We start from the raw sequence: 21,290 nt of genomic DNA, 5'->3' as shown, positions 1-21,290 counted from the left end.
ACACCTAATTGATGTGCCAAATTATTCCTATATAAATGGTGGACAAGTGGAAATCATTTCACTTGTAACACTTGATTGTGGTATATAGCAAATCAAAGCTGAGTTTTTCAAATTTTACTAACATAAAAGAGTCGGTTTTGAAAATTTTCTAACTATTAGCTCTGCTCTCAGTTACATAAACTAGCAAGAAGATATCCATAGAATTATTTCACTGACTTTTATAGGTAGCTGAAGATTACATGAAACTTTCTCACTCAACTCTTGGAGAGCTTTAATAAACTCTTCTGGCGACCTCTTTCACCTTTAAGGACAGCAGTTGATTTGTTTCAGTCAGTAACCACAAGAATTTTCCTATTTAAGTCTTGGCAATTTGAAGTTAAGTTCAAATAGCGTCTAATTCCTGCTTTACCAGGGCAGATTCAAAGAAGCAATAACAAGGTATCTAGCATAAAGACTACGGTTTCCCAATTACAAGAATTTATGGTTGGCAGAATTGTCTCAATGTTTCCTGCTGGATATCCAATATTAAACAATAATGGTAATATGCAATTCAACATTACCCACATCTCGTTTCTCCACATAACATCATCAACCACAGCATGGAATCAAGATTGAAACACAATTTTTCAATTCTAAATATACGCCTCTTCTAGAAGACATTTTTCAGAACACAGCCCACTTCTGCAAATAGAATCTTATCTAGTAATTTCAATTTAAGCAATACAAACATGCTACGATCTATATTACCATTATACAAGCAGATACTAATAAATAAACCCAAGACAAAATGCCCATATGGAACTGCAAAGTTTTGGTTTAAGGAAAAGTCCAAAACCTCGTGGGCAGCAACACGAGGAGAGCATACGAGGTTGTTGGCTTCGTGGTGATATCAACAGCAAGGAGTTGGTCTGGGATTGGCGAGTGTAGGAGTGGAGTGGAGCAATACGGGTTGTTAAATAAGGGACTAAGTCATCTCTACACAACTAGTTAGAGATTGAAGTCACTCCCTTAATAATTCTAATGCAAACAAAACCAATAACACTAAACCCAAAAGGGTGTCTGCAAGGTTGACCCTCGAGAGTCGGTGAGCTCAAGGGTGCTGCACAGACAATTCTGTTGTGCCAAATCTGTAAACTTGTGACATGGTGCTTAAGACAGAGTTCATGAACAGGGTTAAGGCAATGCCAATCCCATTTGCCGACACTATGTGCATTTTGGAGGAAGGAAACATGTATATGGTGAGTTATCATGTGACGTTGTGCTCCAGTCCAAGACAATCGCAGCCATGCAACTGTCTAAGAGCCTAAAGCATGAACAGTCAACAATCATATCAGTATTGATGGAGGAGTGATCGGATGTGCCAAATGACATGCCCAGGGAGACTCTTAAGGAGTTCAAAGACCGGATGTCTGCAGAATCACTAAAGAGGTCGCCACTTGAACAAGAAGTAGATCCCTGCATTGAGCCAAAGGCAGGAACTTAGTTGCCATCTTTTGCATCAGGTCGGGTAGTGCCTCCCAAGTTGGAAAAATTGACGAGGCAGATGATGGACTTGTTGGATGCAGGGTGTATCCAACCTTCCAAAGCACCCCATGGAACGCCAGTGCCATTTCGGGATAAGCATGACACACCAGCTCTGCACAGATTATCGAGTGCCCCACAATAGTTTCCAAGGGGTGTGATGGAATGGAGCTCCAGCTAGGGAAGGCCAACTTGATGGTGGACACACTAAGTGAAATGGCCACTACCAATTCAAAAAAGGGTCCTGCAACCATCAAATTAGCTAATGGGCAAGAAGAAAAGATTAATTTGGCAAGATCTTACACGGCTAGGGCAACCAAAAGGAGGAAGAGTGGGTTGACAAAAAGAGGACTTTGAATGAGGCTCACAACAGCATACTGAAGTGGATGAAGATCGGCAGGTCGTGGCATGAGAAGAGAATCTATATATAACACAAAGCTTCTATTTAAGTAAATCCTAAGGGGGTCTACTCTGATAACCAAAAGAAAATATTGATTACAAACATTTATATGGAATGCATACGACATCATCCACGTGTCTATCGTAAAAACATAACATGCCATACATGCTTGTAAAATTTCTTAGTCATCAATAGATGACAAGTCTTATGTGCCTGTCAGATCCCATCCAGAAACTTTCTCAACATCAAAATCTACATAGTTTTAAGTAAGCATCCCAAACAAGTTAAGAAAAGGCAGAATTTGAGAAGCAGAAGCACATACCAACGAGAGAACATGACCAACAATTAACTCCAACACACAACGTAAAAAGTAAAGTTATCCAAAACAGAAGGAAAAATCTCATCATTGGCTTCCTTCAAGAATCAGAAAGTTTTCCCTTCAAGAACAACTCTCTTCAAAGAAAATCCAATTAATGGTGCGAATTGAGAATGTCTTCTGTGCTATAAATTAAATCCCAAACTTTCCAAAGCAGAGCTAACTCCATAAATTTATCAGTAATGACAAAGCACCAACAAGCTATCTCAATTCACTCATATTAAAAAAGGAAAGGAAAAAACATAACGCAAAATGGATTAACACAATGCAATTCAAAATCAAGCTCACTTAGTGGACAAGGTCATGAATCACAAGTAAAGACCTGGTGAGGCAACCGCCAAGCTTCAGTTTTGCAAAAGCACATGTCATCGAGAGCTTCGCTACGGCACCATCGGCACTTAGGGGTCTGGGAACACTGAGATCTTGACAACATTTCATTGCAGCTTGGGATCTGGGCTTGTTTCCTTTCAACTGCCAACAGGTTTCGATTTGAAGATGAAGAAAAAGAGATTGATGTGGGATTGAGAGGATGTGTTGAAGAAAACTGGAACAGACTCGATAGGAAGATGAAGAGGATCAGCATCAAAACTGAGCTTCTACAGATCGCTGCCGCCATGGGGAAGACAAAGTGCACTTGCAATGTTGAATCCCACATCGATGAAATATGTCTCTAGAAGGGCTGTTTTTATAGGTTTATGAGAAGCCTCCGCGGCACGACCTTACTTGAACAGGATCTGTTCTATAGGCTCGTACCTCTGTGTCCTTGAGTTCTAAGGAGACAGGATATCAAGTCTGGTGGATGAATCATGACCGTGTGATCAGAGCGTGATTAACAGTGCCTTTGGTCGACGGTCACTGGCGCAGTAGAGGATCGTTCTCAGTTAAGTAGTTTGGCTGGGGTGATCGCACGGTTGTCTGACAGACTCTCAAAATTTTTTTTTCCAATTTTATCCCTGCGTTGCTGACTTGTCAGAGTTTCATTCGTCAATCCTAAGTAAAGACCACGCACATTACTGTAGGGTGCCACGTAAAAGGAACGTGAAAAAGACGTAAAAAGGTGTGCAAGGAAACAAGGACTCCAAAGAGACGCCATTTCAGCTCAAAATCCCTAAATAATTTAATTTCACACAACATATTCTAAAATTCTTATTCAATTTATTCAAATCCTTCTTTTCTTGATTAGATGGGCGACAATCAAATGAATCCCAAGTCCGATTTGGTTGAAGACGGAGCTCCAGGATCCGGTCTCCCGAATCCTCCTCCTCCGCCGGTAAGTTTTTTTTTTTATTATTATTATAATTCGTTTGGTCCAGTTTTTTTTTTTGTTTTAAATTTGATTTTATAGTTTTATGGATATTGAATTCAATCCATGTTCCGTTCTTTTTTATTTAGCTGACCAGTTTGGGCGTTTAGTTCTTATGATCAGGCGTAATAATAATAATAATAATTTCTTTGAGTGTTATTGTGTTCAGGTTGTTCGTTGCATATATTGATCATTAATTGGATTAACAGAATTTTGAAATTCTTCGTACATGTGGTCTAAGATGTGAAAATTTTCATTGAGTGGTTAAATGTTAATCTGATTGATTTGAATATATTAGGATAGAGATTAGTGAATAATTCATTGTTGATGCGTGGTTGTAAGTTTTTTTTTTTAATGGGGCTTTTGGTGTTTAATTACAGGATGTTATGGGAACTGAAGATTGCGGAGATCATTCTAAATCACTACCCGTTGTTGTCTTTGAGAGTAAAAGAGTTGTTGAATCTAGAGATGACGATACTCAGTTATCTAGAGAAGTTAATAAGTACGAACAAAATATGGATTCAAAGGCTGCAAAGAAAAATATGGGAAAATACTTCTATTATGACTCCCCACATTACGAAGATACTGGGATATGGATACCTGTTTCTGTTCCACCAATGATGGAAGGCGATAATGAAGAGTGGGCAAGGGAGTTTCATGCAAATGGGGGTTACTTACCAGAAGGTGACATGGGGTGGAGCCAATGCCTTAAGGAAGATAAGGAGTTGACCATGTGGGATGTTATAGCGGAGATGTTACTGGTGGCTCGTGGAAAAGTAAGTGCTATCGCTAAGGGTGATATTCATCGATGTAACTTTTCATGGATATCAAGCCATTTACTTGAGCAAGCTTGGCAAGAGATGGCTCAAACTCTCACTGAGGCCAATTTTGGTAATGTAAGTGAACTTCTTGAAGCAGAGCCACCAAAATGGATGGCTGATAGTACTGCTTCTTCTTGTATGCTGTGTGGTGTGCGGTTTCATCCTATTATGTGCTCCAGGCATCACTGCCGGTTTTGTGGAGGAATATTTTGTGGTGAGTGTTCTAAAGGAAGGAGTTTGTTGCCTGTAAAGTTTCGAGTTTCTGATCCCCAGCGTGTCTGTGATGTGTGTTGTGTGCGACTTGAGTCCATCCAACCATACTTGATGAACGAAGTAAGTAATGCTGCTCAGTTGCCAACCCATGACCTGACAGACCTCAGTACATTGAGATCCTGGGTTAATTTTCCATGGGGGCAGTCCATGGAATATGAGATTTACAAGGCAACAAACACAATTCGAGGTTATACTAAGGTAAGATTCAAGTTCCAATGATGTTCCATTTTTGCTTGAGTCATATCTCTTTTTGTGAAAGCTGCTATATGAATAAGCCAATGAATTGCGGGGATCACTTTTAATAAGTATTTAAGCAAAAGTATTAGTTCTCCTCATATTTATTCTTTCCTAGCCCAAAAACTGTGCTCAAGAATTATTACATGTGGACCTTGGATCTAATTTGGAGACATAAGCTCTTTGCTTATATATTTTTAGCTGGATTAAAGAATTCTATTATGTTCTTCAAAGGCACTTTTTCTCATTGTCTTAATTAAATATTTCATCTCAGGTTGGTTATCTAAAGCCTGAGAAATCAATTCCAGATGTTATTTTACGGCAAGCAAAGGGCCTTGCAATGGTATCTATCGCAAAAGTTGGGATGATGGTTACCTACAATATTGGAACAGGCCTTGTAATTGCTCGTAGGGAAGATGAATCATGGTCTCCACCATCTGCCATTTCTTCATTTGGTGTAGGATGGGGAGCTCAGGTGAAGTAACTCTTCTTTGAGGATTGCCAGAACTTAGAAGAAACTTTAATTTCCAGCTACTGATGGTTAACAAATATTTTGGAATTATTCACCTTTGTTTTATCTTTTCATTATTGTGGGGTTATTTGCTTACAGGCTGGAGGAGAATTGACAGACTTCATAATTGTTTTGAGAACAACTGAGGCTGTGAAGACATTTACGGGTAATGCGCATCTCTCTCTTGGAGCTGGCTTGAGTGCAGCAGTTGGCACAATAGGACGGGCAGTTGAAGCTGATGTACGGGCTGGTGACGGTGGTTATGCTGCTTGCTATACATACAGTTGCAGTAAAGGTGAAAGTTTTGTTGCGATATTAGATTTATTATGTATTTATATGCCAACTCTTTTTTCCTCCTCTCATATTTTCTGTCTTTCTCCAATTTACCAGGTTCATCATTTAGGTTTCTTTTTTAATTTTTTTCAAGTAACTTTCTTCTATGTAAACTATTCAAATTGGTTAATTGAAGGATTGAATCTGATTAGAGTTCAAATTGGTTTAATATTGATCCTCAAAGATTTTATAGTAGAAAATATTTCTTGGCTCAACTAGTAGTATTGTGAGATGCAGAGATGCAAGCCTCTCCTGCTGCTGTCACTTGATTCATCATTTTTTTCTTTTTGCCAATTCCTTTTATTTTGCTTTATACTTAAATATGCAGGTGCATACATTGGGTGTTCATTGGGAGGAAGTATTTTTACCACTCGTGCACGAGAGAATTCCCGGTTTTACGGCAGTCAATCCATAACCGCATCTGATATACTTCTGGGATCAATGCCAATGCCACCTGCCGCTGCTATTCTCTACCGGGCACTTGAAGATCTATATCAGAACTTTGAGCATTAGTTACATTGGAGTCGGAATGAAATTATTTGCCTGTATATAGGGAAAGAAGTAAAAAGAGAAGGCAGAGTCCTGGGCGTATGAGACGTTTTGTGGTGAAAGCGTCTCGTGTGCGTGATAGATTTTTAGCCACGATTTGTTGGGTTTGTAAATACTTTATATTCAAGTGTACAGTATGTTCACATGAATTGATTAATTGTAAAGCAACGTGGTTATCGTTCTTTATTAGAAGACAAGTTAAAAAATTATGAATAAATCTTGTCCACAATTGAAGTCCCAACCCACCCATGGCACCGGCAGTATGATAATAACCAGAAAAATTCTTGTCTCAAGACAGAGATAGAGAACTTATTTACTATTTTCAATTCATTTTCCGCCAGGGGTAAGGATGGGGGTAAACCTGATTCAAATTCACTTAAATCAAAATTATGACTTGGTTTAATTGAGTTAATCTGAAGCAAAAGTTTTAATTTTGACGGTTCATTTCAAGATTGGCATATTTGTTCATTTGATAATATTATTTATCTTATGATAATATTGTTCATTTATTTAATAATATTATTTCCTCTGTTAATGATATTTTAATGATATTATATGTCAATTCAAGTAAGCTCAAACTCAAAAGTGGATTTTGTAGCTTCTAGAGCATGGGTTAGTTTGAAATAAATCCACCCCTATAGTGTGTAAGCCCAAAAACCCCTAAATCAGATTGGATTGGTATTGAGAACTTCAATAAATAAAAAATAAACACAGAATAAGGCATAATATTAAATTTATTAACTTATTAATACAAATTAATATATATTATATCAAAATCCCTTAAACATAATAATACATATTAATTTGTATAGATAAGTTTTTTTTTTAAATGTATTTATGTAGATAAGTTAGTAAAAAATCTTAAACAATTACCAAAATATATTTAGTGAAAAAATATATTAATATTTTAAATAAATTTGTTATGAATTAACCTATTATATGTGATTATTATGCAATTCTTGAAGTTAAGATTACATTATTAAGATTAATTTTTAATTAGGAAAATTAAATGTACAGAAAAATAGAATTATTAAATTATAAGTAACATAACATAAACTAAGGGAAAAAATAATTTTATATATAAAATTAAAACCAATTAATCTGAACCATCTCAACCCAACCCTATTTAAGTTGATTAGATTTATTTTAAAGTTTTACATTATCAATTTAAAATTATTTAACCACATAATTATATATATTTTACATATGCCATTAGATATTATAAAACTATGGCATTCTTTGCTTCATGACTTGCTCCCTTTACCAATTGGACCTGTGAGATGTCATCCCTTTTTGTACTAATTGTTTAGTCTAACTTATGATCTAATTTAAAACTCGGACAGGACCAGCCCATCCGACCAGGAAAAGCAATCACACTAATTTAAGCATATCATTGGGACCATATTCATCCCCTGCATCTACAGATATTTAATCACTCACAGCAACGACCATAATAATTGTCCAACAACATGCCCATGATAATGATTCCCTCCCCTTCCTAATCCCACAAATTCTCAATTATCATAAAGTCACAGAGAGCTGGCATGCAATGCATTCAACTTCATTCTAAATGTTCGACATTTAAACTGAAAAACCTCAAATCTGCTGCCCAAACCACTAAAACATTAATTGAACACATAAACAATAGTGGTTATCTATGTCAATTAGTGTGATGGAAGAAGGCACGGAATGAAAAAAATCATATGCTATGAATAATAAATCAACAGCAACCATAAAATCAAAGTACTCCTACGCGTGCACAAACCCTTTTAAGCACAAGCCAAAAATTACACTAAAAACCAAGTCCAATGTATCAATGGGAAATTCTATTTGGGAAAATGCGATAAAGTAGGGAACATAAGAACGAATTGAACCAACAGGGCAAGGTCATCACAATGAGCTATTTATAATTTTAACTTTTTGTCCTTTTCTTTTTGTTATGAAAAATAGAAAGTAAAAAAAAACAAGGAAGAAAGGTACTCCTACTCACTGTACTTCTAATTCAGCTGCCTTGCCAACTGAAAACGCTAGATAATTTGAAGTTGAATTTTGCACAAGCAATGAAGAAGCGAAATCAAGACACTCACATAATTCCCTCATACCTCTTACACAAACATTCTTTATCTGCAATAGCAGAGTGAACATATAGGTAACAAAGCCAGAAGGAACTATATAATATGCTAAATCATACATCCACAAATGATTTTGATTTACCTGGTTCTAGAGTTTCCCAGTGTAAGTTCAAGATCATCAGATACACATTCCTCGTGGATCCTTTCTCCTTCCCAAGGCTTCACTAAACCAGTTGCATTACAGCCAAATGCAAACTCAGCTGCAATCCCATCCATCATTGGAACATCTGCCATTTGATCAACACCAGCTGGAACGGCAGGAGAGCAGGTCCCACTTTGTCCAGGAGTCCACATCCGTGACGGTCCACCTGACAGAACCTCATCTCTAAAACCAAACGGATTTGGAGCGACAAGGCTGAATGTTGGAGATGATGGACCACTTTGGGGAATTTGAATTCCTGCAAGCCATCCCGAATCAGGCAGGACTTGACGGCCAGGACTTGGTGGGGTTGATGATGGCATGTAAGAATAATGCTGCCCAGCCAAGGATGAGCCAGCAGCAGGGTCATCCCAGTCATTTTTTGTTCGAGGAGTTCGGGCAGTAGGCGAGCTCAATGGAGGGGTCACTGGAGCACTTATGGAACCCCCATGAATATAGAGATGGTGCAGGTGTTTAGATGAAGTTGATGATGAGCTGGAAGAGAGGTTTTTGAGCCATGGTATGAGGGAATTGGCATCAGCAACACCATTTGCATTGGCAGCATAATGAGATGCACGCGGACTGGGGAAGGAAGATGAGGCAGGACTTGGATTGTAGGATGCACATGGACTTGGATGGTATGATGAGCATGGACTAGCTGATGCAGACCCTCCTACAATGTCCATGCGTTCTACAGGTTTGCAGCCCTACAAAAAGGCATAAAAAGGAAATTAAATGGGCAGAGCAAAATTATTCAAACTTTACTATTATCATGTATTCCACCTCATAAAAGATTAAATTATCATAAGAAAAAAAAATTGACAATTATCATATGCACTACTGTCCAAATAGACACTTCCTACTTTATCATCTCATTTCAAGCTAAATTTCATGTGATCATGGGTCATAAAAGTCAAAAGTTAAATTACTCAATGAGATTGTGATATTTGTATGAAGCTTTCGGTCACTTGACAATATCAATAACTGGAAGCACATTTTATTGAATGAACTAGAATGGTTGACTCTTAATTCTGGACCTAATATCTTTTCATATAAGTACCTAAACATACTGATGTCACATTAAAATTTGATAAATTTGTGCGGACACAATTCAACCACTAGAAAGAAAACATCCTTAATTTAAGTTGTTCCATTATATTCAGTTCATATTTAGTTCAAAGACCAATTTCATATTAATAAACCGATCCTACAGTCAACGGTGGCTTTCATCACAAAGTCTTAAACGGCACAACTTCATTATATCTAAGAAAATGACAACATTATCTACTAAGATAGTTATCTCCATTATCTCCTAGACCCCACCACATATGTCAATCAAAACACAATGCAAAGGTTTTAACCACTAAAATCCTTATTGACCCATAATTTTCAAAGAAGCCATCAATACAGAGTAAACCATTTTAACTGTTTAACACGTATGCAGGATTGAATAAATGCGTAGTGAACTTATTATATAACTACAATCACTACAACAAGAGCCACCAAATCGGCCACTCGCATCCAAATTGCAAAATAATGGTGGATAGTGTAGTAATTTCCACCCGACATGTTACTATATTAATACATTATGCACCTCATAACACGCTATCTCCCAACATGATGTTCCTACCTTAATCAAAGACATCCCACACGCTTTACTGTCTAAATTAAAAAATTATTGCAAAATGTGGAATCCAACGATTCATACTCCATTTCTGATTCAACAATTAATAAACTAGCAAACCCGCCGGCCCACCAAAAAAAAAATACCCGGGAATTTCGCCAAAAATGTTACAAAATTACCAGAGTAACCTCACAATTATGAAGAAAGTTCGGCCTTACAGTGGCAATTTGGGAAGGTAACAGTAAATGATGACGTGGAAGAAAAGGTTTTCACGATAAAATGTAAAGCGCTTGAAAATCGAGAATCTACAAAAGAGGAAAAGGAGAGATTGAGCACAGAAACAACAGAGATTGCAATAAAGCAAAGTGGAAGTTCAATCCAGCAAAAGGATCAAACAAATCGACGGAACTGCCCCTGTAAAAAGCATCGTTGGGATGACAAATCATGGATATGGTCGTCTTTTATGAAAGTAATCCGAAACACTCTGTCCCTCTCCTCATCCCGTTGTCATATGAAAATCAAAAACAACCAACAGGGAGCGAATATTACGATCTTGTGTTTCGTGCTATCAACTATAATGATATTTTCTATCAAATCGTGTAAAAATAAGCAACTAAAACAATCTCCACCGTCGATCATGCAACATCACGAAATGTTATCTGACCTACGCTGAGCAACTGACCGGCACAGGTCACCATGTCAATATCAACTTTGAATGAACAAAATTTTCCATTAATTTCCAGCATCGATTTCAAATTTAAGATCCACGTAAATGTTAACTATCACCACTGAAAGCATGACATTAATTACTAACAATAATTAATATTTAATTAATGAATAATTACCTTTCTGTAAGTGGTGCCGTCTTCTTCGACGGTCCAACCGGCTTCATTGCAGAGAGCTTTCAAGACTTCGTTGTTGTCGCAGTGTTTAGGCAGCTTGTAGTTACCGTACATTCTCAAGCCGGAGTAGATCTTCGCGGCGATGGCTCGTCTTCTCCGCTCTCGTCTCTTGTTGTTATCCCTCTCCTTCCACGTCGGCATTCTCGTTCCCGACGTCATGTTTTGAGGAACTTCTGTTGGTCCAGAAAACGACGTCGCTTTATGAGCGTTGTCTCATGAGAAGGGAAAATGATCGGAGAGGGAGTGAACTGATTGGCGGGATTTTTTTAAGAGACGGGGTCCTGAAATGAAGTGATTATTTGGAGGAGAGGGTGAACTAAATACAATGTGTGAACTTTAATGGACATGGAAATGTATTGTAATTACCAGGGTGCCATTTTTTGTGCTTTATTCCGAGATCACGGGGCTAACACGTGTTTAGGCTTTTTATAAGTTAAGTCCATGTGATGTAGACTGTAGAGAGTGGGCTCCGCGATACCCAAAGCTTAATAAATTAAACGGTGTCGTAGTGTTTGCTGTCTTATTAGACTCTTTTTTGGTCGTGGAAACCCATTTGCCGACTAAACAAAGGAAAAAGGAAAAGAGGGTATTATGGGGAGCTTGCAAGGAAATTTTGTCAAATCTGACTTTGGCCTTGTGGATTTGGATTTTGGGTTAACGCCGAGACCTTTCAGGCGAAATATTTGACCATCTATTCAGCTTATTATTTAATTGTTGGCGTGTATTAAATTTGGTGATTTGAAAGGAGGAGGTATCGACGGTGGGGGAGCCGTTGCACGGCGGCGTGATGTGATTTGAGTGACTTCATGGTGGTGAAACGGTGTCACTTTGTTGTCAGTGTGGATTTTAGAAATGATGTGACTGAATGTTCGTCGGATGGTCTGAGAGTAAGTCAGGTCAGTGCTTCTCTCTCGCTGCAGTCTTCACGTGACCGTGCCCACTTGCGCCTTTAGCGTGACTAACGAGAAGAGAGACTTATTTTCTCAGAAGATAATTAGATGGCCAGATGTCAAGAGGTTGTTGGTCGGTAAATGTTGGGCAATCTGACATGTGCCACCCTCTCCGATGAGCTTTTTACTTTTGTTGTCGATTAATAATCTTCGAGCCCTACTTTCACCTAGTGGAACTGCACTATTATTCTCTACAATATTACCGTTTTAACCGCACATATACTTCAGTTATAAGGGTACTTAGGTCATTTAATAAGGTCATGGGATGACGAGAGGGTCCTGTCTGACATCGATGTTGATACAATCCATATTGTCATTTGATCCGAAGTCCGACGTTCCACACGTGCGCCGCGGACTCCAAATGGCAATGAATAAATTGGATTGAAATGAGGTCAGTCGGGTCCGCCCCAGCCACCCCTATGGCTAATGAGGTTGCCGGCTAGGCAGTTTTTTATTAGCTAGCAAGCAGCCAATGGCACAGTGATGTGGCACCTTTTAATCATACGGGGAGGGGGAGAGAGTTAGACTAGCACCGATTACGGGGGTTTTGAAAGTTAGTAGAAAATGGTGGGGACCAATAGGTTTGGAAAATCTTATCATATCCGTTAAACTGGTGGCGTCACGTGATGGCCGATATGCCCGCCACCCACGAGGCACTTTGACGCTGATTTATTTTCAGGTGAAAGCTTGGTTGGTTGCGTTGTCGTTTCAAGGTTTTGTTATTTGTCACTTCAATCTCAACTCTCGCTAAAAACAAAAATTAACTCACATCACGGCCGTTGGATCATTTCTTTCTTTATGCTTTTTTGGGGAAATTGCAATTTAAAGAAATAATAATTTATGTTGGAATAAAAATAATTATTAATTACTTGCGTTTCAAGTCACTGGACACTCTACCCTTCGAAAAATTTTATAAACAACTTTGTATAAATTATTGGCATATTGATTTTTATTATTTCAGAAAAGTAAACAATTATTAATAAAATTATCTCCCCGTCATCCATATACTCCATATTGGGGCTTTCATTTTCTTCTACGCAGTACGACAATCGTAATGCCCTCAAGAAGATTCGGTTGGCCCAATCACCAATTGTTTTTCCCCTAATTTTATGCTCTAGTGAAGATGGTAATTTGCGACAGGGAAAAGGAGTATTTCTCACCCAAATTTTAGCTCAATTTCAAACTCATACCATAAAAGATGAAAAATTTAAACTTTCACTCATAACCAAATTTTTATTAATTTTTTCTGTTAAAAGATGGATAAAATAATTATTTTACTGTATGTATTAAAAATTATAAAGTTTATTACTTTTCACCCCAGGTTTTAAAAACAAATATTTTACCTTTACCTAAAGTTTTTAAACTTTGAAAAATAATATTTTCACCCTCAAACCTAGGATTTCCATATTTTTCAAAACTCAGCCACTTCCTATAACTTTCAAAAATAAAAATTTCGCCCCCACTCTTCAACTTCATTTTTCGATGTTGTCTCTGATCTCCTCCTTCGTCTGGTGTGACGATGTTGGTGCAACGAAAAGACAAAGATCTCTTCATCACACCACCGTGCGACAAAAAGATATATCTTCATTGCATAACCCATATGACGAAAGACGACACTTCATCATCCTCTGTCTCTCGTTGGGTCGTTCAGACGCAATGACAAAGGACAACGAAGCGTCATCCTTCGCCTATTCTTCCAGATTTAGACAATGCTTCATCGTATAAACTTGGGTGATAAATGTTTGTCCTTCGTTGTCCTTTGTAGCCAAAGAAGGGAGATTGGTGGAAAGAGTCGGCTATCAGTGGTGGCCAGAGAAGGAAGCAAACCCTAGGGATGAAATCTAAACTTTTCAAACTTTGAGGATGGGTTGAAATGTTAGTTTTTAAAACCTGGAAGGCGAAATGATAAAAATTTTGAAGTTTTAAAGTTTATAGATAAAATGATGATTTTATTCTTATCTCTAACTGAAAATTTGGATGACAGTTTGGTTATGAGTGAGAGTTTGAGTTTTTCATCTCCCATAGGTGTGACTTTGAGATTGGGCTAAAATTTAGGTGGAAAATAGTCATTTTCCCTTTGTGACACTAACATGTTACAAAGCGGGTTCCATTGGGTAATTTTTATAGGAATAGCAAACAAGTCATATTTGTGTTAAACCATTTGTAAATAAGTGAAATTTGGGTTAACCCTTGATACTCCAAGCACAATCTCGTATATAAGTATTGTGTCATGTTCTTTCATGACAAAATAAGTCAAATGGGTAAAACAAGTAAAACGGGTCATATTATAACTCATTTCATATCAATTAGTTCATAAATGGAATCGTATTTGGGTTTGATGTCAATTTGTTCATGAATGGAGTCAAATGGATGTAAGTCGATTAGAGAGATGATCGAACAGAGAAAAAATTGTAAAAAGAGGACGTTGATATTGTAAGAGATGGTAACCAGAGAATAAAAAAAAAAAAACCCTATAAATGTTATAAGAAAAGGTTATTTTTCAAAACTGAAAAATTTGAAATTAGAGTAAAATTGTCAGTTTTTAAAACTTTAAAAAAAGGAAATAAAATTATTTTTTTTAATATTACTAATAAAATAACAATTTTATCCTTAATATTAATAAAAAATTTTAATAAACGTTAGATGATGGATAAACATTTAGATTTTTAAAATTTTATATATGGGAGTTTGAGAATACATCGAACCATTGGTGGAAATAAGTTTTTTTTTTTTTTTTTTTTAGAACTAGGATTTTATTTGACCAATTGCACAATCGATGTTGAGATTTGCCATCATATATATATCCATTTGGAAGACTTTAAGCATAATATAAACTAAACTAGTAAAGCTACTTGATATATATTTCGTAGCTTACCGTATTCAACCAGTTTATCTATTATTTATTTTTTGATTTTTTAATACATTGATTTCAAACAATTAGATTTTAATCCGATAATTAAACTATGAATTGTTACTTTGAGGGTCAACAATCAAGTTGGGTCTAGAACATGGTATGAATAACTCATTTAATCAAATTCTGATTTGTATATATATATATATATAAGTATATATATATATATATATATATATATATATATATATATATAAAAGATCCTAAATCAATCTAAGATAACTTAAAAAAATTACGTTATTAGGTTGATTTCAATGTTTGAAACGTACAGAAAAATTATGTAATAGGATAATATTAAACAAATAAAAAATTATATCAAATAAAATAGACTCAATAGAGTGTATTGAACTTACATATATATATTAATTACAAATCAAGTTTGAATTTAGAACAATTTAAATTTGATTTGATTTAAAAAAGTTGAGTTCGAATCTTAATAATTTTTTTTAAAATCATATCAAGTTCGGTTAGATTTAAGAAAAGTCGAGCATGTTCAACTCAAGTTTCACTATAATATTAAATTGAGTAAAAATCAATTAAAACAATATCATTTTTTATATGTATTGATTAATATGACTATCGATTCAAATTAAATTTCTTTGAGATTATGAGTTTGTGCAAGTCGAACACTTCGCTCGAGCATAATATTACAAAACCCAATAATACAAATCCTTAAGCTCAATTGCTATCTCGGTCTGAATCCAGTGCTAATTTTAACCGACTAAAGCATTACATATATGTCACAATCTCACATCAAAAGTGATGAAGCTGGATGCATTGACCACAATGTAAACTCCATTCTCATTTTCACCATTGTTTGAACCAATAAAGGCCTAAAATATGGTAAACGTGTGAGTTTGACGCTGACCCGAGCAACTTGTTTGCAAGGCCACTGGCCCGCCCTTTCTGTGAGCCGAGCCTAAGCCGAATGAGCTAAGCAAATCCTTTTCGCTTAGCATGGCAAAATCAAAATAAAATGGGAGGATCTTTACGGCCCATAAACTTTACTTTAATATCGTCAATTCCTACAAGTTTTTGAAATTTAATTACTACACCCCCCAACCAGAAAAAAGGCTTATATAAATATAATTTAGATATTCAAATTAAAAATAATATTATGTTTATTTAGTTTTTAGTATATAATTAAATACTTAAATAATATATTATTATATAATTAATTATTATTTTATATTTAATTTAAAATTATCTAATTATAATTATATAATAATTGGTTTTTAATTGCATATGCAAAACTAAGTGTACGTAAATTTGATTGATAAATCAAGGATAAGAGGGAAGTTTCTCAAAGCAAGTGAGAACTTAGTTATTAACTTAAATTCTGGGAAGTTATGGTGACATCACATGTATCAGTCCACATAAGCAAGCACGTCACACAAATACACGCAAACACTGGTACTACCAGTCGTCAATAGCCTTTTATTTATTGAATTACACGGCTAAAAGGGCAAGTTTATACATAAATTACATGGTAATGAATTTGCATGTAATAATTTTGTTGTATTAAAACCCTAAAAAAAATCTCTCCACTCAACTAAACGAATCGTTTTGGGGATCGGAACCATCCTGCCAGCGTGACGTGACGGCTATTTTCTGTTTGGTAAAAGCTCCGACACCTTGAGCTCTTTTTTTTATTCTTTATTTTTATGTGGAATTTAATTGAAATTGGATGTTTGGGAAATACAGGGATTGACTGCTACTGTTGTTAGATACTTGGGAAATTTTTGTGGGTTTTTAACTGTTTTTGGATTTGACGATTCTTGAAGCTTCGGCAAATCTTGGATGATAAGTTTGGTTTGGTTGTGAGTGTTGTGAGGTGAAAAGGGTTTCTGTTCTGTTTATTGTGGAGCTTGGAATTCGGGTTTTTTCCATTTGAATTGTTCCTTGATTTCGTTAGTATCATTTTAGCTGTAAAGAGCTCAAGGAAAATTGTGCAATTTGATTGGGTATTTGCTAAGAGTAAAGGGTTTTTCATTTGGAGATTTAAGAGTTGTAAATGGTTTTATAGGAATTTAGTGTTTGTAAATTCACCGGATTCTAGCAACTTTATGAGGTCCTTAATGATGTTTGATCTCAAATGAAACAATGATGGAAGGGTTTGCTTTTTGTTGAGATTGAAACTTGGAGTGGATATTGAAGTTTTTTAATAAAAGTAATTTGAGCTTTGTCCTAAGGTGCTGAAAATATTCGAGCAAGTTGAGAGTTTGCATCAGGTTTTGACTTTAGGAAATTTGATTAGAATTTAAGAGGTTTGCAATGGATGACACACAAGGCAGTTCAAATTCGCTTCCTCCTTTCCTTGCGAAAACATATGATATGGTAGACGATCTTTCGACAAATTCGATTGTGTCCTGGAGTCCATCTAACAGAAGCTTTGTTGTGTGGAATCCGCCAGAATTTGCAAGGGATCTGCTACCAAGATTCTTTAAGCATAATAACTTCTCAAGTTTTATCAGACAGCTCAATACATATGTAAGCCATTATTGTTTCATTTGATTGGTATATTTTATTTGATTTAATATTTATATAGATTAATGCATATGGTGATATTGACTTATACATTTCAACAGGGTTTCAGAAAAGTTGATCCTGAGCAATGGGAATTTGCAAATGAGGATTTTGTAAGGGGTCAACCACATCTTATGAAGAATATCCACAGACGAAAGCCAGTTCATAGTCATTCTCTTCAGAATGTACAAAGCCAAGGAAATCCATTAACCGAACTAGAAAGGCAGAGCTTAAAGGAAGAGATTGAAAGATTAAAAAATGATAAAGAATTACTCATTTTGGAGCTACAGAGTCATGAGCAGGAGTGGCAAGGGTTTGAATTGCAAATGCAGCTTTTGAAGGAGCGTTTTCAGCATATGGAACAGAGACAGAAGAGGATGTTGTCTTCTGTGGCTCGAGCCTTGCAGAAACCAGCCATTGCCTCAAATCTTGTGTCACAATTGGAAACTCATGATAGAAAGAGAAGACTTCCAAGAATAGGTTACTTCTACAATGAGGACAACATTGGAGACAATCCGCTGGGGACTTCCCAAACTGTAGCTAGAGATAATGGTGAGAGTGCTCATGCTTTATCATCAAATACAGAACAGTTTGAGCATTTGGAATCCTCCTTGACCTTTTGGGAGGATATTGTGCATGATTTTGATGAAACTACCGTTCAACTTAATTCAAGCCTAGACTTGGATGAATCTACAAGTTGTGCTGATAGTCCAGCCATATTGAATGCTGATGTTAGGCCAAAATCTCCGGGAATTGACATGAACTCTGAGCCTGTTGTGGCAGCTGCTTCTGATCCTGGTAGGTCAAGGGAACCAGCTGCTGTGACCACTGCTCCTGTGGCAACTGGAGTCAATGACGTATTTTGGGAACAGTTTTTGACAGAGAATCCTGGTTCTACTGAAACCCAGGAAGTTCAGTCAGAAAGAAGGGATTCTGAGGGCAGAAAGAATGAAAACAAACCTGTTGATCCTGGCAGATTTTGGTGGAATGTGAGAAATGTAAATAGTCTTGCAGAACAGATGGGGCATCTAACACCTGCAGAGAGAACGTGATATTGTTTGATTGTGTGTTTTTTTTTTTTTTTAAATTTTCCAGCTTTTGATGCCACGATGTTCTATGTTTGTAGTTCACTGTTAGTCAGAACATCATGATTTATTGTTGTGCCACAAATTCCATTATGCTTTTTGGTTTTAATTGCTGTATGATTTAAATGTTCTGCTCAATCTGCTTTTTTTTTTTTTTTTGGGGGGGGTGTGGGGGAGGAGGGAGGGAGGTGAGGGGAAGGGGAAAGACATTTGTGAGCATGCAGTAAAGCTCATGCCTTGATGTTGTGTTTAGGCAAGAAGCTGCTGATCTTTTAATCAATCTTTAAGACTCCCTGTTAAACTATCCTCCTTGCCCATCCACTGATACACATCTTTTCTTGAAAAAGACATTAGATTATGATCTGATTGTTACTGGTGTTCCCAGTTGATGATCTGTCATTTAATATATGCTACTACTAGAGGAATCTAACGTGCCCAGTTTAATCAAGGAAACTTCCTTTTACATGTCTTGTCTACTTTTCTCCTCTTGGATATGGCCTCGTGACTTTTTATTACTTGTTTCATATCATCCAATTATTGATTTTATGGCTTCATGAGTTAACTTTAGACTAAGGTTCGCAGCTTGAACAGCCATTTGTTAGGATAGATTTGAATGCCTGTAGTAGTACCGTTTCCCTGCCAAAAGTCAAATTGAATGCTTTTCAGGTTTTTTATTTATTGGTGTCATGCCTTGCCTTTCTCGTTAATTGGGTGCTCTGCTCACTGTTTCTTCTGGATTGACCCGCTGATAAGATTGCTTCTGGGGACGCCCATGTTTTTGTCGCTGTAGCACTAAAACATGAGTTGCTAATGGAACAAATATCATTCTTATAATCTGGAGAGGCACTTATATTACCAACTGGAGTAAAAGAATCAGTTTGACCACACAGCTCCTGATTAATTGAACTATTTATGCGTATTTTCGCCTTATTAACACATTCATTATTTCTGATTGACAACTTTGAAATATGATGAACTATGGCCTGTGTGGCTAGGTAGTCTTGACTAGTGTCTGGCTGGTAACCATGCTACCTCGCTGGTAAGTGTGAGCATGCTTTGCACTTTCTCTCCGAGCTATACATAGGTAAAGGGCATTTCATGATAATGATTTGTGCTCAACAGCAGAATCTTGCATAATTTCAGGCATGATATGGCAGCAGAACTTACTTTTGTTACACTACTATATCGCTTCCATATGACTGGTGATCATCTCATATAACTGTAATGCCCTTGGGAAAGAATCAAGGATTCTAAAGTTCTTTCGCAGACGTTAATGTAATCGCATAGCTTCAACTGTTCTTCCCCTTGAATCGGATTTTGCAAGTTAGTAAGATGAAGTTTGATGCATGCAGAGGACTCCCATTAGCAGGATTAACACTTGTCCTGACCAAATTCATGTTATTTGACAGTAGACAGGTGATTGTTACTAGTAAAAGAGGCAAATCATTTTACAATTGCGTATTTGAAAATGGGCGATTTGCTGGTGCCGAGAAATTCTCAAATTTTCTACTTCTACACGTAGAAACCGGAAACAATTCTAGCGGGTGAAAAGGTGAGAGGCCCCGAAGTTAGACTCTCTTTGGGAGTTCTTTATTGCCATAATCTCGCCTCCCCCTTTCTGTCACAATATACCTACTGTTTATGAAGAAGATATAGATGATATTCGCAGCCGCAGGAAGCATAGCATTTACTGAGAAAGTGCTGCTGGGTAGTTAGGTTACATATAACACAGCTACCTTCAAGCTTTCCGCCGTAAGCACATGGCTAATAAGCTATGTTATCAAGTGCTATTTTTGGAATGGAATCTTGTGTAGCCGTGCTATATGGCTACCACTGCACCAGTTCAGAACCTAGCTAGAACATTTAGTGGATGATGGTGATGTTGTCCTCTTTACTGTAATAAAGTTGCTTAGTGTTAAGTTTTATATGAATTGACATGGGCTGGGTCGAAAGGACAATATCACCTCATAAGCATCTCATACAGAATAGAAATGGAATAAAACTCTAAAATTGTAGAAATGGTGGGAACGTTTGAATTTGTCAACAGTTGATTCTCCAGTGTACTTCCATTAGTTTAATTAAGAAATGGTTTACAGCACAGCAATATGTATTGCCAAATCCGCATAATGTGCTTGATAAAATGCCAACCGAGACGTGGTTTCTGGAAATGCCATGTTGAGTGCTTATGGAGTTAATGCGCGAATTGTTTAATTAAATGGTTGAAAGGAGTGTAGAATCTTGGAATATTATGACTTTGGGGTATGCAAATGTTGGATTGGTTGAAGAAGCTTGACAGGTTTTTAATAAGATGCCTCTGAAGAACGCTTTCCTGGAATGCCATCAACACTGTTTAATGTTTATGCGCTGCATACGCGAGTTGTTTCAAGGAAGTTTTGGTCTTGTTTTAGGATATGCAGAATGCGAAAGTAAAGCCTGAAAGTTGCACATTTGTGAACGTTTTGTCTGACTTGGTTGACGGGGATTACGTGAGGAGGCTGAGGAACTCAACTTGTGAGAAAATTGCCACAGAAAGAAGCTCCTGTGGTCTGGGAATCACTTTGGGGAGCTTGCAAAAACCGTGGTAAAATCTATTGGCCGAGTTTATCGCTGGGAAATTTACCCTGAGAAGTATGAATTAGACAATCCAAAATGCAAGCTCTTCCTGGAAATCCTAGAGCTAAACTCAGTATGAAACCTACT

At 36.8% G+C, this 21,290-nt stretch overlaps 3 protein-coding genes and 1 non-coding gene across 5 annotated transcripts; 3 read left to right on the top strand and 1 right to left on the bottom strand.

Annotated features, from left to right (window-relative positions):
- The first annotated feature begins 3,010 nt into the window (after positions 1–3,010).
- Positions 3,011–3,222, top strand: LOC123193787. The gene has a single exon (XR_006497149.1). It is a non-coding gene; the product is annotated as a small nucleolar RNA U3 (small nucleolar RNA).
- Positions 3,223–3,376: 154 nt separating this feature from the next.
- LOC123193114 lies at positions 3,377–6,538 on the top strand. Its single transcript, XM_044605902.1, has 5 exons — positions 3,377–3,567; positions 3,981–4,892; positions 5,203–5,403; positions 5,539–5,734; positions 6,101–6,538. Exons 1-5 carry the CDS (start codon positions 3,481–3,483, stop codon positions 6,283–6,285), a joined length of 1,581 nt encoding a protein of 526 aa, XP_044461837.1. The 5' UTR covers positions 3,377–3,480; the 3' UTR covers positions 6,286–6,538.
- Positions 6,539–8,189: 1,651 nt separating this feature from the next.
- Positions 8,190–11,432, bottom strand: LOC123193752 (BES1/BZR1 homolog protein 4-like). Of its 2 annotated transcripts, XM_044606840.1 has the most exons (3): positions 11,062–11,432; positions 8,536–9,299; positions 8,190–8,445 (listed from the first exon to the last, which is right to left on the bottom strand). In XM_044606840.1, exons 1-3 carry the CDS (start codon positions 11,275–11,277, stop codon positions 8,442–8,444), a joined length of 984 nt encoding a protein of 327 aa, XP_044462775.1. In that variant the 5' UTR covers positions 11,278–11,432; the 3' UTR covers positions 8,190–8,441. The 2 variants fall into 2 exon arrangements, with proteins under 2 accessions (XP_044462775.1, XP_044462774.1); XM_044606839.1 differs by having other exon boundaries at positions 8,190–9,299.
- Positions 11,433–16,436: 5,004 nt separating this feature from the next.
- LOC123230295 (heat stress transcription factor A-4c-like) lies at positions 16,437–18,699 on the top strand. Its single transcript, XM_044656463.1, has 3 exons — positions 16,437–16,597; positions 16,684–17,469; positions 17,568–18,699. The coding sequence occupies exons 2-3, from the start codon at positions 17,254–17,256 to the stop codon at positions 18,555–18,557; spliced, it is 1,206 nt and encodes a 401-aa protein (XP_044512398.1). The 5' UTR covers positions 16,437–16,597; positions 16,684–17,253; the 3' UTR covers positions 18,558–18,699.
- The last annotated feature ends 2,591 nt before the right edge of the window (positions 18,700–21,290 follow it).

The sequence above is a fragment of the Mangifera indica genome, chromosome 12, assembly GCF_011075055.1.
Source record: "Mangifera indica cultivar Alphonso chromosome 12, CATAS_Mindica_2.1, whole genome shotgun sequence".
Classification (NCBI taxonomy): Eukaryota; Viridiplantae; Streptophyta; class Magnoliopsida; order Sapindales; family Anacardiaceae; genus Mangifera; species Mangifera indica.
Note: the sequence above shows the minus strand (reverse complement) of the source record. Positions and strands in the feature narration are given on the sequence as shown.

Bases quoted from the DNA above. Each gene is read 5' to 3' on its own strand.
- LOC123193114 (XM_044605902.1), top strand. From the start codon at position 3,481: ATGGGCGACAATCAAATGAATCCCAAGTCCGATTTGGTTGAAGACGGA. The intron at 3,568-3,980 runs GTAAGTTTTTTT...GTTTAATTACAG, and splicing joins CGAATCCTCCTCCTCCGCCG to GATGTTATGGGAACTGAAGA. The intron at 4,893-5,202 runs GTAAGATTCAAG...ATTTCATCTCAG, and splicing joins CAATTCGAGGTTATACTAAG to GTTGGTTATCTAAAGCCTGA.
- LOC123193752 (XM_044606839.1), bottom strand. From the start codon at position 11,277: ATGACGTCGGGAACGAGAATGCCGACGTGGAAGGAGAGGGATAACAAC. The intron at 9,300-11,061 runs GTAATTATTCAT...GCCTTTTTGTAG, and splicing joins ACGGCACCACTTACAGAAAG to GGCTGCAAACCTGTAGAACG.
- LOC123230295 (XM_044656463.1), top strand. From the start codon at position 17,254: ATGGATGACACACAAGGCAGTTCAAATTCGCTTCCTCCTTTCCTTGCG. The intron at 17,470-17,567 runs GTAAGCCATTAT...ACATTTCAACAG, and splicing joins TCAGACAGCTCAATACATAT to GGTTTCAGAAAAGTTGATCC.